Source organism: Diaporthe batatas (assembly GCF_019321695.1).
Source record: "Diaporthe batatas strain CRI 302-4 chromosome Unknown Contig00015, whole genome shotgun sequence".
NCBI classification, from domain to species: domain Eukaryota; kingdom Fungi; phylum Ascomycota; class Sordariomycetes; order Diaporthales; family Diaporthaceae; genus Diaporthe; species Diaporthe batatas.
This window is the reverse complement of record NW_025408562.1, coordinates 720,038-732,978: the sequence shown is the minus strand read 5'-3', so window position 1 is coordinate 732,978 and position 12,941 is coordinate 720,038. Positions and strand designations below refer to the sequence as shown.

The window sequence follows — 12,941 nt, the reverse complement described above, 5'->3', positions numbered from 1 at the left end:
TGCAGGACGGCAAAATGACGCTAGTCACGGCCTGAAGAGCCTCATCATCCTGTCCGCTTCCGGGCCCTGAGAACCTCCCCGGCCTGTCAGAACACGACAGAATTCATCGCAACTAACTTTCCATCGACAACCAAGCCGGCGTGGACCTCATTCTTGCTAAATTAGCTTGCCAACTCACTTTGCTACACTTTTCAACCCTCTACCAGGCCCCCTCAAGGTCATTCTCGTCCTCGGATTCTCGCCTTCTCTCACAAGACAACACGATGAACGCTCCCGACCGGTTAGTGGAACTCTCTCTCTATACCCTCTCACTTGCCAGCAGACCAAGATGGCGCTTTCGCTCGTTGAAACGTGCCGATGGAGGCGATTATCCCGTTTCGTCCCTGAAAGATTTTCTGCGGCGGGCTGTCAAACGGCGCTCCTTTTGGACGGCACGATCCAAGTGGGCGTGCAGGCAGGAGGGAACTGGGCTCTACTCGGGCGCGCAAGGAGAGATATGACAGCGGCGGCAAGGGGGAGAGGAGACAGCTGCTTCATTGCACCACGCATATGGCAGCGCGACCATGCGAGGCTGAGAGGCAACGCGGTCTCAAACGGCTGCCGTGCAGGTCCCCAGGTGCGCAGGCCAGACTGGTGCCATGCCAGAGGTGAACCTGGGCAGCTAGTACGGAGGGCCTTGAAGTTTCCTGGCATCGCACACACCCACCCACCCATCCACCCTGGAACTCAACACTCAACATCACATTGTCACTACCAAAGTCTTTGGATTTCTCTCACAAGTCCTGCACCAACCCTTGTATCACCAACTTGGCATCAAACCCCCCGTTCGACCGAAATGGCTGGAAGAAACCCCAAGCACAACAACGTCCAGGAGGAGTACTGCTCTCCTGCTGCGCCTCTGCTTTTGAAGGACGAAATGGAACAGGCCTTGCTGACTTTGACACTAGTTTCGAGCTGTTCCTGCTCGGTGAGGGCGAGAAGAAGATCACCGAGGCCCCCTTCCCTCGTAAGTTAGGTCCCCGTCTTAGCGATGGCAATGTTGTCGTCTCATCGAAGACAACTTGACTTGCAGAACACTGACAGTTTTGAATGCAAGGCATGTCCAACTGCTCCGACTTCACCCTGAAGAAGGAGGACCACACCCTCGGAAACCTCGTCTCCGAGCACCTCAAGAAGCACCCCAACGTCCTCATGGCCGGATACAAGAGTAAGTGGCCATCGCCCCTGTGGAGGAAAGCGAATGGAATGAATGTGGTGGTGGGTTTTGTTGCGAAAGAAGCGTTTCTCGCTGACACACAAAACAGTCGCCCACCCTAATGTGCCTGAGCTCTTTATCCGCGTCCAGACCGACGGCCAGATCACCCCCAAGGAGGCCATGGTCGAGGTGTGCAAGAACCTCATCGCCGACTTTGCCCAGCTCGGCCGCGAGTTCACCCGCGAGTATGAGCTCCGCCGCATGGCCGCCGCCGGCCCTTCGACCAACGGCGGTGGTGGCGGTGGAGATGGCATGAACGGTCACGGTTACTAGCCGCCTGACCGACTACTCGTCCCCCTTCCCCCAGACCTGGACACATAATCTCCGTTGTTCCACGGTGTTCACTGGTACAATGATGGGACTCGGCATGCTTTGAATGGTCGTTCTGGCGTTGGTGGTTCTACTAGGGAGAAAAAGTTCTTCTGTTCGGATTCAGGGAATAGCATCATCATGAATGCAGTCAATCGAACTGGCCTCAGTTGAGGTACTTCACCTTCCGTCACGTCCAACTACCCTTCGCAGTGATCAACCTCGTAGATTTGATGAGCCATCATGACATCTTGACATAGGCCAGGAGGCCGCAAAGCAATAGGAGATTGCCTCAGTCCTCACTATGCTCCCCACCGCCATCACACGACCAATGCCCACATAACGCCCAAGCGATACTATGACTGTGCTCCTGCTGGCCCCTCTCCTCCTGGGATGAGCTGGAGACTGGTCAGCGAGACGTACCTAAAGCGAGGCAAAAAAAACAAAAAAAACACATACCATGCAAATGTTGTTGCCGTTCAACAGGATCTTGGAGAGCTTGGTCGAATTTCCATCATAGCCGCTGCGAGTCGCCGTCAGCACGAGCAAGTTTCCATTAGACACAAATACACCAGTGTCAAGTCAAGAGCCTTACAATTCCGTTACGTCCTCCAAAACGATGTCTGTAGCCAGTTGTGTCAGTGCCACACGCCCCAAGAGAGCAAGCAAGATGACAGAAGGCGGGCATCTGCAACTTACTGACGTAGTCATCGAACCCCAGCAGAGTGCCGCTGAACTCTACAAGCGACTGGCATCAGTGAACGAGCTCCTCTGCGCTCATGCTCGTGGGACGGACGTACCCCTGTCACCCTTCATAATGACCCATATCCTGGATCCGACACACTTGTCGACGAGCTCTGCAGCCCCTGTCAGCAAATGCGGCTCTGGCGGGAGTGCTTTGAGGGTTAAAGGGGGCAATCATACCTAGGGGTTGAACTTGAGATGCCATCTTCGCTTAATTCCGAATCAACTGTGCACGGAAACGGCTCAAGGGCGGAATGTGATGCAGGCGTGCTGGGCCGGGCTGTTTGCTTGGTGGTGGGAGGGTTGATGTCTGCTATTGCAAGTCGGGCCCAGGGTCTGCTGCAGGTATGCCCTTAACCGTGCTATGCAGCAACCAAGCTACCTAGGCCTTAAGTACCCTGGACCCCCAACCCCCCATCCCGCGTCAACAACGCGTCTGCGGGCCTCGACTCGAGTGGTTCAGTCTCCAATTCTCCCCCTGCATTGCTGCCTGTTCACAACTCTTGGGGAGAACCAGTCACGCTGTCCCTTGAATCAATGACAGTGTTGTTATGATTCCGGGTCAGCATGGCGCATCGCCCCTTCCAAGAGTGGCCGTCATGAAATTCACAAGTGGCCGGCCAGGTCTACTTCGTCTTCCACTGGCTGCGACCCGCCGTTCATTGTAAGTTGCGCATGTCCTCGAACCCTCGAGTCACGACGCCGCAGGTTACTGATATTGTGTGCCACTTTGTTGAGATATAGTCTTTCCAATATGCACAGCAACAAGTTCCCTCCGAAATGGAGGCTTTGGCACCCAAACCAGGGAATCGTCTTCCAGCAGCCGCTCTACCCCGTTCTCGATGTCGCTCGATTCTTCACGGAGGCTTCTGCGGTGGAGGATACCGGGGCTAATTCGACTGGTTTGGGCCAGGATGTGTCTGCGAATCGTTTCAACAATAATCTGGGTTACAATTCAGATTCAAGTGACAACTCTTCTGGGTCTGAGGCCTACCAAACGCCACTGGCTGGGACACCACCTGCAGAGGCGAACCAAACCCCCTCGATTCCAACGGGAAAATCTGAGCCGAAGCCCGAGAAAGAAGAACTGCAACCTGCAACCACAGGGGCGCTTCCAAGCGGGCCCCCTTTCACCCCCCTCGACTACAAGATTCCCGAGGACAGTTTTAGTGCTGCCGCAACGGCGGCCGAAGGTACATCGGAATCCTTTTGGTCATACGCCATGTACCGAGGCCCCGGCACTGAGGAGGACGGCACGGATGATGTGAAAAAAGTCACGGTGCACTACTGCAAGTCGGTCCATACCGCGGAGCGAGTATGCCAATACTTCCTGGACGAGAAAGTCCTTGGGTTCGATCTCGAATGGTCCATGGAAGGCTACAGGACACCCTCACCAAGAAAGAACGTATCACTGGTCCAGCTGGCCAGCCAGTCCCGAATAGCGCTGATTCATGTCGCCGTGTTCCCGTACAAGGATCAACTGGTCCCTCCGACTCTGAAAACGATCATGGAGAACCCAGAGATCACCAAGGCTGGGGTGTGGATCAAGGGCGACTGCACGAGGCTTCAGAAGTACCTGGGCATCGAATCCCGAGGGGTCTTTGAACTCAGCCACTTGTTCCGCCAAGTCAAGTATACCAAGGAAGGGAGGCACGACATGATCAATAAGAGACTCGTACGGCTGGCCGACCAAGTCAAAGAAACGATCCATTTGCCCATGTTCAAAGGGCCGGATGTGAGAACAAGCGATTGGTCCAAGGTACTGAACATGGACCAGATTGTGTACTCGGCGTCAGATGCGTACGCGGCGGTCCAGCTCTATGCCATGCTGAACCACCAACGCGAGGAACTCGACCCGATGCCACCCATGCCCTTCCACGTAGAGCAAAACAAGCCAATCCCTCGGGCCCCTGGCTACGAAAGCTCAAGCTCCGATGAAGCTGACAATGCTGAGGATGAGGAAGAAGACAAGACGAATGCTGAATACACAGCATCTACGTTCACGTCCGACCAGCTCAAGGCACTTGGTGAATCTATCCAAGTAGAAACCGGCGAGGAGGACTTCAACGACAGCAAAGCCACCACAGAGGCAGCAAAACCCACCAAGCCCAAGTCCAGATCCTCCGCAGCAAAAAAGCCAGCGCCACCAAAAGACCCCAGAGTCGTCGCCGCAGAGACATGGCTCATGGAATACAAGGCAACACGGCCGGGAGGAAAGACCAAGGCTGGAGGTGCAGCTCTCCGGGCGTACTTTATCTGGCATGCGAATGACGACCTGAGCATCGATGATATCGCGAAGCTTCTCAGGGATCCTCCGCTACAGCTGCTCACCGTCAGTGGTTACATTCTCGAAGCAGTTAGGGTCGAGAGGCTGGCGTACGACAGAGTGCGGCTCAGGCGAGTGCTCGATCTCTATCCCCCGGACGTGGCTCAGATGAGATTTGGTTCACTGGTGAGGGCCACGGCAAATGTGTCTGTCTAGGCCGTAAGCGATTAGAGACTCGGTATCCTCGTGTAAGAGACAGACCGCAGACATGTGGGGGGGCATAGACGCATAAAGGGCGTTAATTTATGATACCATGAGGAGAGCACATATATAGACGCCTCTCAGTTTACGGATATGCGGACGAGGATCTCAACTCTATTGGGGTATATCACTGTTCAATCGTCTCACGCGCCTTTTTTCTACATGACTTTTAACTCCATCGCCTCAGTCTCTCAAGATGCGATGATGTCCCGTCCCCTATTGATTTGCACCCTCTTGTCCTCACCACCACTGACAATCCCCCACGTCTCGTCCCAGGTCACACTAAACACTTTGCACCCCTCACCAGCCAGCGGTCGCTTCTTGCCACCCCTGCTCTCGCGCTCGATGGAGTACACCGCCTCGCTGACCCCGCCACCTGCGACGCCGTCGTCGCCCTTTGCAGGCCTGACGCTCCTCAGATCCCAGATCCTGCAGGTGCCGTCGTGCGACCCGGATACGAGAGAGTGACTGTTGTCGGGACACTTGGCCAGCGAGACAACCTTGTTCACGTGGCCCCTGAGGGTCATGACGGACGTCCGCGCCTGCGACTCGCGCGGGTCCACCAGCACCACGTTGCGCAGCGACGTGCCGGCGGCGAGCAGCGGGCTCCCCGAGGGGCCGGGCAGGGCGCAGAGCGAGAGGAGGGCGCTGGACGAGGGTATGGTGCTGACCTTGGTCATGGTCGTCAGGTCGATGGTGTGCAGGTCGTGGTCGTGGCCGGCGCTGTACGCCACGGTCCTGTCGCGCGGGTCGAAGACGGCGGCCGCGGCGGGCCCCTTGTGGAACGGGGCGAGGTGAAGGGCGCCGCGCTGGGGCGTCGACACGGCGCTGCCCAGCTTCCTCTTCTTGCTGGCGTGCGTGCTGCCGGGCAGCAGCTCCGCCGGCGCGGCGGGCGCCGAGGCCTTGGAGGTGCTCCACAGGCCGACGCAGCCGTCGGCGGACGCGGTGAGGACGCGCCTCGAGGCGCCGTCGACCTCGACGGAGTCGACGGTGGACTTGTGGCCGAACAGCTCCAGGGTGGGCTTCAGCTCGCCCGAGGAGCGCGCGGCGTCCTCGGCGTACTTCCACACGCGGACGGTGCGGTCGAGGCCGGCGGAGGCGACCTGCGTGGAGGACAGGAACTTGGCGGCCTTGATGCCGGCGCTGTGCCCGCCGCTGCTTGCCGCCGGCGAGGTGGCGATGACGTCCCCCGAGCCGTTCCATATCCTCAGCAGGCCGTCGTAGGAGGCGGAGAGTATCCTGTCGTGGCCGGCCGTGAAGGACTCGCCTGACCAGTGGCCCGCGGGGGATGTGGAGGAGAGCACGTCGACTGCGCTGACCCAGTCGTCGTGCTCGAAGGAGGCCTCGTACTTGGGCGGTATTAAGCTGCGGACATACTGGAGTGTGATGTTGGACTCGAAGGACAGGCCGTTCTGCTGGAGGTAGTCCTCGAGGGTGGACGTCAGGAAGGTGCCGTTGATGAGGAAGTCGAAGGGGATTGGCTGGGGGGTGGCCAGCATGGACTCGGAGTTGAGGATTCGGGAGAGGCCGAGACGTTTTATGTCTAGTTGTTTCCAATGGTCCGGTCAGCCATACTTGCCTCCGATGTGCATCGTCAGTGGGGAGGGATGTGAGAGCGACGTACCGGCTGGGACAAGCAGCTGTCTCTTGGTCTCGGGCAATTGGAAGCCATCTTCGGTCGTGGTGAATGTGACTTTGACCTGGGCCATCTCTGGCTCGAAGGCCGTAGCTCCGACCATATTTGAGTCCATGTTGTCGTGCAGGAAGCTGATGCGACGGGAATCAGTAGAATTAGAGTCGTCAACCCGAACCGCTAAATGAACGGCAGCTGGGAAATTTTTCTAGCCTTGCGACCCCTGCCTGCCACAGCCTTACAGAAGAACCCCACGTCGTACAGGGATTAGCCCACCGGGGCTTGCACCTTCCCTAGTAGATTTTGGGGGCTTGCCCAATGCAGAAGCAGGCCCATTAACGCGTCTCACTCCCCAGCGTTCCTTGGACGCGTCTGCTGGACCTCACCCCAAAACTTAGCAGCAGCCTCTCCCTACCACTGCGGTCGTTATTCGTGCATACAAGTCCAAGTATTGCAAAGATGGTGACCCTGGACGAGATTGAGTCAATGCTGCTCCAGCCGCCTTCGTACGTGCCCGTGAGACCGAGATATCTTCACCTTGGAATTAACAATTTCTTGCAGCGACGATGCGCCGCCGCCGGAGCCCCTTGAGCGCGCCAAGTCGGCCTACAAGCCGCTGGATACCTTCAAGCTCGAAAAGGGCCGCAGTTACCAGCAGCAGTACGCCGACACGTACTTCCTCCGGCTGACCAAGATAAAGCCTGCCGTCGAGCAGGTCGCCGAGGCCGCGTGGGGGGGCACCGTCATCGGCGGCGAGACGGCCAAGAAGGCCGACCGCGTGCTGGACGTGCGCCAGGGCGAGCTGTGCTGGGTCGCCGGCACCGTGTACATGGACATGTCGCTCAAGCCCAACATCCTGGACGACGTCTCCAAGGACAAGTGGATCTCGGCGCCGACGACCGTCGGCAAGTACTTTGACGGCGTCGACGACGCCGACACCATCATGCTGGAGGACGACTCGGGGCGCATCCGGCTCACCGGCGACATCCTCAAGTCCGTCATGCTCGTCACGGGGTGCATCATCGCCGTCGTCGGCACCGAGAATGCGAGCGGCGACTTTGAGGTGCTCGATGTCAAGTTCGCCGACCTGCCGCCGCAGCCCGAGAGGTGGGCGCTGTCGGAGCTGCCACAGAACGATGCGAATGGCCCGGCGGCGAAGGGGAAGAAGGCCGCTGCGAGATCCGAGGACGTCGAGATGACGGACGCCTCGGCCCCCGGCGGCAGCAGCAGCAAGATTGCGATTGTTTCGGGCCTCAACTTTGACGGCAACGACACCTCGTACGCGTTCGAGCTGAATCTCCTCCTCGAGTACCTCCTCGGCCAGGCCCTGGATCCCAGCGCGCAGGCAGAAATCTCTCACATCAGCCGCCTGATCATCGCAGGCAACTCCATCGCGGCCGCGAACCCACGGTTTGGGGAGTCCGCCGGGGAGAAGAAGGCCGCGCAGAAAAAGTACGGCTACGACGCCAGCTCGTACAACGCATTGCCGTCGACGCTCCTGGACCGTTTCCTGGCCGCTCTGCTCCGCACAATGCCCGTCACCGTCCTCCCGGCAGAACACGACCCTGCCAACGCCAGCTACCCCCAGCAGCCAATCCACACCGCCATGTTTCCCAAGTCCAGGCCGTACGCCGCCGCGCCGAATTCCAAACAGAAGGGCTGGCTGGACCTGGTGACGAATCCGTGGGAGGGAGAGGTGGACGGCTGGAGGTTGCTCGGCACCGGTGGCCAGAATGTGGATGACCTTTACAAGTACATCGACAGCGAGGACAGGGTTGGGATGATGGAGGTCATGTGCCGGTGGAGGTGCAGTGCACCGACTGCGCCGGACACATTATGTGAGTCTCCTTGCCGCGTCGGGCTTCTCTGCGCTGGAACCGCGGTTTGCTGACTGAGTGAACAGGGAGCTATCCATTCCAGGACGACGACCCGTTCGTCATGACTGAGTGTCCTCACGTCTACTTTGTGGGCTGCCAGCCCGAGTTTGGCACAAAAGTCGTCGATGGCCCTGATGGACAGCAAGTCCGCCTCATTGCGGTCCCTTCGTTCTCCGAGTCAAAGGAGCTGGTGCTGCTTGACACTGAGACCCTGGAAGTGTCACGCGTCAAGATTTCAACGTCATAGTTTAGTCCTTTCGGTTCCAACAGGGAGGGGCCTCGACTTTTGTCATCTGGGAAGATATGCTGGGGAGGAAGTCAGTCAGTCCATGAGGAAGAACCCCAGGTAGTTTGCACTTTGCTCACGAGATTTGTGGCATCACGATACCAATCAACAACAACAAGATATAATTACAGATTCTTAGTGGCTATGTGAGAGCGAAGCGGGTGGTGGTTTTGTACAGAATTGAAAATTTACACTGGTAAGTGGCGTTTCCTATTTACGCCCAGGCCCGAGAGGTAGTTGACCCCTCAAAAAGAGTCGCATCCGGACCCAAGAACATTTGAAGCCGTCGATATCTCCTCCGCTTCCTTGTCCTCGGCGACAATTCAAATGACGTCGCCTAGGTCTTCTTCATATGCAATCCTCGGTTGATAAACGCCTCAAGCACCTACGATCTTCCTTATCTTCCTTCGGCCTGCCTGCACATTCAGTCCGAGTCCGAGTCTGAGTCTTGGTAATCGCTGTCTCCATTGTCGCCATCACCACTCTCGTCCCCGTCACCGAGTCCGTCGTTTCCATATGTAACCGGCAACGAGCCGGCGTGGCGACCATACTGCCGCGGGACCACATCGCACCTCTCGAACAAGCCTTCTGCGACGACCTTTGCAGGGTTCTCAACCGCGCGAGTGATCAGAGAACACAGGTCGTCCAGCTGATCGGCGGGAGGCTTCGCTGTTCCCTTGTCAAACGGGTTTGGCTCACGTCGCATGTCGAACTTTTTGATCAGGCAGATTGGCTCAGCGACTGGTTCAGCAACTGCCTCAGCCTCGTCTTCATCCTCTATCTCATCGTCGGTCTCATCGTCAATCTCATCGTCGGTCTCATCGTCGATCTCAGCCACGGGCACAAGCAAAAACACACGCAGGACAATGTACCTGGTGTTCAGAGTCTTCAGAGCCTGGACGATCGGTCCATTCGTGTAGAAGTATCCAATAACCGTCACCGTTTCACCCTCGACTTTAGGCGACACGTCAATGGTGATTCTCTCGAGGTTGGTGGTAACGTTATCGCTCAGCCGCTCGATCGCGACACCCATCGCAGTGCAGTACGCGTTCTCTGTCCGGGAGGGCTCGATCTGCAGCTCGAGGTTGCGAAAGAGGGGCATGTACTTGGGCACATTGATGCGGCAGTTGGAGGACTGGAAAGCATGGTGCCTGTGTGTGTCGCGGACCAGATACCTAAAGACATTCTCACCGTATAGGTAGGCAACGCCGCTGCTGAACATCGCCTTGCAGGTTCGAAGGATGGCGGGGTGGAGACCTGAGCGCTGGTTGTGGTGAAGTTGCGACCATTGGTGAAGGAGCCGAATGGGGCCATCTGCAAGCAGCAAGTATTTGTATATGTTGCATTGCAGCTCGACAGGCAGCGGGACCAGGAAGCATTTCGTTCCTATCGGGATGTCGGGTCGCTGCTTTGGCCGCAAAGAAATCCGCAACAGGTCCAGGGGCGATGCTGCGAGCACCACGATGCGAGAGGGGCGTGCCGGCTTCTCTCTGGGCTTGGCCTGGACACGAGTCCTCCGAGTGCCAACGGCGCGCTTTCGGACCACGACTTGAGAACCAGACTTGCGTCCTCGGCGTGGCTGGTACTCAGACGACTCAGACTCGTCAGAGGCCTCTCTCTCGAGGGGGGCAGACAATGATGTCTTAGCGAGGCCAAGGGCAATGTTCTCGGTGCCCTCTCCCGCTGGTTCAGTCCTGGAGGGTGATCCCAGAGCGCCGGAAGCGCCTGGGGACCCAGTTGCGAGCCCATCACGCTGGAATGGCAACTCGGTCATCAGCTGCATTCGGACAGGCGCCGGAGTAATTGGCATCGCACCCTGTGCCGGGGATGGGTTGCCCTGGGTAGCTGGTTTACTTGTGGGGAGAGGTGTTCGTTGCTGCGGTTGCTCGATGGCGCGTGGGGCCTTAGGTGTGCCCGGAGTTACCAGGCCAGACTCGTTCCCGACTGCGCCAGGCTTTGCGGTCTTGCGAGCGGGTGTAAGGGGTGTGCCAGCTGGAGTCTTCTCAGATTCGTCTTCAGAGTCAGACTCGAGCATGAAGTCGAGGTCCTTGTCGCCTTTAGGCGTGCGAGTGATGGGTCGTTTCACATCACGGGGAGCTGGACCACGTCCGTCTCGGGGAGTGTCAACAGCTTTGACTTCAGAGTCGCTGGTGAGATCAACGGGAGCGGTGTCTGTGATGAGTCTTGCAGAACGATTGGCAGAACGATTTGCAGAACGATTTGCAGAACGATTTGCAGAACGATTTGCAGAAAGATTTGCAGAAAGATTTGCAAAAAGATTTGCACTCTTGAACAGAGGCTTCTTGACCGAATCCACGTCGTCGCCTGTGAGGTCGATCACCATCTTGGGGTCAATTTGAGGCATCTTGGTGTCAGTTCGAGGCGGACTGCCATGGCGCGCCTTCTTGGGCGCCTTGTCACTGGCCAGGCGCTCTTCTGACCGCTTGCGCTTTGCGCGACGGTGACTGAGATCCGTCACCGGCGACGGAGTCTTCAGTGGAGCCCCTCCCAGTCTCTGTGGAGGGGAGTGCTTGGCTTTGATACTCGTTCCACGGTTGAGGGCACTGGCACCCTTTCCCGGGCAGTGAAGGGAGTCATCATAGGCTGGCATTGCTGCTGTTTGGTGACAGCTTGGGAATAGGGTCAGTCTCTGATGGCAGTATGCAGTGGCTGTGAGATGAAGGGGAGGCTACTTACTTGTGGGACAAGGTCGAACGGGCCTGAGTTGTATGTGTTCCTCAACACCAAGGGATGAAGATCACAATCTGGATTTGGAATTTGGTCTGGAGCAGGTGTGTGATGCTCCCGGATGGATGTGACTGAGAATACAGACAAGAGATGGTCCTAAAAACAGCATGGAGAAGGGTTACCTTTGTGTTGTCTCTGGGGCAACAGCTAGGTGTGGTGTGTTGTGTTTGAGATGAAGATGAAGAAGGAGTCTGAGATGAAGGAGTCTGGGGGGGAGATGGAGTCCGAGATGGAGAAGCAGTTGGAGATGGAGAAGGAGTAAACAAACATGAGTCTGAAGGAGTCCAAGGCGAAAAGGTTGAGTGATGGTGTCCGGAAGCTGCCGGAAGCTGGCGGGGAGGGGGATGGTGATGAGTGATCGTCCTGACCAAGGTGTGAGGATGAATTACTTACTTCTTGTCTCTGATCCGAGAGGTGAGCGTGGGTTATGAGATGAGGGTGAAGGAGGTGTCCAAGATGGGGGTGAAGGTGTCTGAGTTGAGGAAGGTGTGTGATGTTGACTGGAAACTGTTGGGGGATGGTGGTGGGTGACGTCCCAAGTAAGGTATGAGATGAATTACTTACGTCTTGTCTCAAGGCCAAGAGTCCAGTGCAGAGCTCAAGATGAACGAAGAGCCTAAGAGAATGAAATGTGTGATGTTGGCCTGGTGATTGTGATGAGAAGTCATCCGGGACAAGACATGGGGATGAGATACATACCTCTTGTCCTGTCGTCAAGTCTGACAAACAAAGGCTATGGGGTAAGGCAAGGGAATCACAAACAGTGATTCGGCTCAGCGTCAGTGGACGCAGCGGATGTGCCCAAGTTTGAAGAATTGTTGTCAGTATGGACTGGAATTAGGTTGAAAATTTGGACAAAGTCCAGAAAAAGTCTGGCCAAAGTCTGGGGAAAGGGGGTTGTAAGCAGGGAGGAAGTGCCTGAAAAGCACCTGAAAAGCCGGCACGACTGAGTGCCCAAAGCCCAGTGATTTCCGGAAGGATGAAAGGGGCAACAGCTGAGTTGGAGGATGAGTTGGTGCTGGACATGGAAAAAAAAAGAAGCAGAAAAACAAGGGGGTTGGATGGAGTATGGCAAGAGGCAGGGAGGCAGCGAGGCAGAGAGGCAGAGGCAGAGAGGCAGAGAGGCAGAGAGGCAGAGGCAGAGAGGCAGAGAGGCAGAGAGGCAGAGAGGCAGAGAGGCAGAGAGGCAGTTGGCATCACCGTGGTGACCAGCTTGCTCACTCAACCACGGGACATCCCCAGGGCAGCAAGAAGTCGCTGCCTGAGGTCGTTTTGGGAATCACATGCTATGATTATTTATCAGGTTCTGCTGGACTTGAGGCACTAGACACGGTCTTGACGATGGTAGTCAGGGGCAACTCCACCCACAACCTCACATAATCAAGCCAGAGACATCAAGTCTCCTTCCCTTTGAGAGATAAAGCACAATTTATCACAATGAAGCTTCCATCACTGGGTTACCTCAGGTTCCAACAGAGTTGTACATGAACGAGGCCAGTACAAGTCGTCTCTATCTTCATTCAACGTGAGAAGAGACGTCTGGGTGCTTGCAGAATTATCAA

The 12,941-nt window shown here is 56.8% G+C and overlaps 6 protein-coding genes across 6 annotated transcripts; 3 read left to right on the top strand and 3 right to left on the bottom strand.

The window, feature by feature from the left end:
* Positions 1-256: 256 nt before the first annotated feature.
* On the top strand, positions 257-1,528 carry KVR01_011382 (uncharacterized protein; the record flags this gene model as incomplete). Its single annotated transcript, XM_044782957.1, has 4 exons — positions 257-876; positions 948-1,006; positions 1,097-1,207; positions 1,305-1,528. The coding sequence occupies exons 1-4, from the start codon at positions 329-331 to the stop codon at positions 1,526-1,528; spliced, it is 942 nt and encodes a 313-aa protein (XP_044639757.1). The 5' UTR covers positions 257-328.
* Positions 1,529-1,920: 392 nt separating this feature from the next.
* On the bottom strand, positions 1,921-2,513 carry KVR01_011467 (RNA-binding protein LSM5; the record flags this gene model as incomplete). Its single annotated transcript, XM_044783008.1, has 6 exons — positions 1,921-1,962; positions 2,024-2,087; positions 2,160-2,187; positions 2,264-2,302; positions 2,365-2,421; positions 2,489-2,513. The coding sequence occupies 6 exons, from the start codon at positions 2,511-2,513 to the stop codon at positions 1,921-1,923; spliced, it is 255 nt and encodes an 84-aa protein (XP_044639842.1).
* Positions 2,514-2,859: 346 nt separating this feature from the next.
* Positions 2,860-4,790, top strand: KVR01_011232 (uncharacterized protein; the record flags this gene model as incomplete). The annotated part of the gene is made up of 2 exons (XM_044791699.1): positions 2,860-2,972; positions 3,053-4,790. The coding sequence occupies 2 exons, from the start codon at positions 2,860-2,862 to the stop codon at positions 4,788-4,790; spliced, it is 1,851 nt and encodes a 616-aa protein (XP_044639607.1).
* Positions 4,791-5,026: 236 nt separating this feature from the next.
* Positions 5,027-6,586, bottom strand: KVR01_011397 (uncharacterized protein; the record flags this gene model as incomplete). The annotated part of the gene is made up of 2 exons (XM_044791109.1): positions 5,027-6,378; positions 6,460-6,586. 2 exons carry the CDS (start codon positions 6,584-6,586, stop codon positions 5,027-5,029), a joined length of 1,479 nt encoding a protein of 492 aa, XP_044639772.1.
* Positions 6,587-6,832: 246 nt separating this feature from the next.
* Positions 6,833-11,988, top strand: KVR01_011480 (DNA-directed DNA polymerase delta subunit POL31). Its single transcript, XM_044791394.1, has 4 exons — positions 6,833-6,974; positions 7,030-8,306; positions 8,372-8,827; positions 9,014-11,988. The coding sequence occupies exons 1-3, from the start codon at positions 6,928-6,930 to the stop codon at positions 8,590-8,592; spliced, it is 1,545 nt and encodes a 514-aa protein (XP_044639855.1). The 5' UTR covers positions 6,833-6,927; the 3' UTR covers positions 8,593-8,827; positions 9,014-11,988.
* KVR01_011198 (uncharacterized protein) lies at positions 9,056-11,242 on the bottom strand (the record flags this gene model as incomplete). Its single annotated transcript, XM_044788302.1, has 1 exon — positions 9,056-11,242. One exon carries the CDS (start codon positions 11,240-11,242, stop codon positions 9,056-9,058), a length of 2,187 nt encoding a protein of 728 aa, XP_044639573.1.
* Positions 11,989-12,941: the final 953 nt, after the last annotated feature.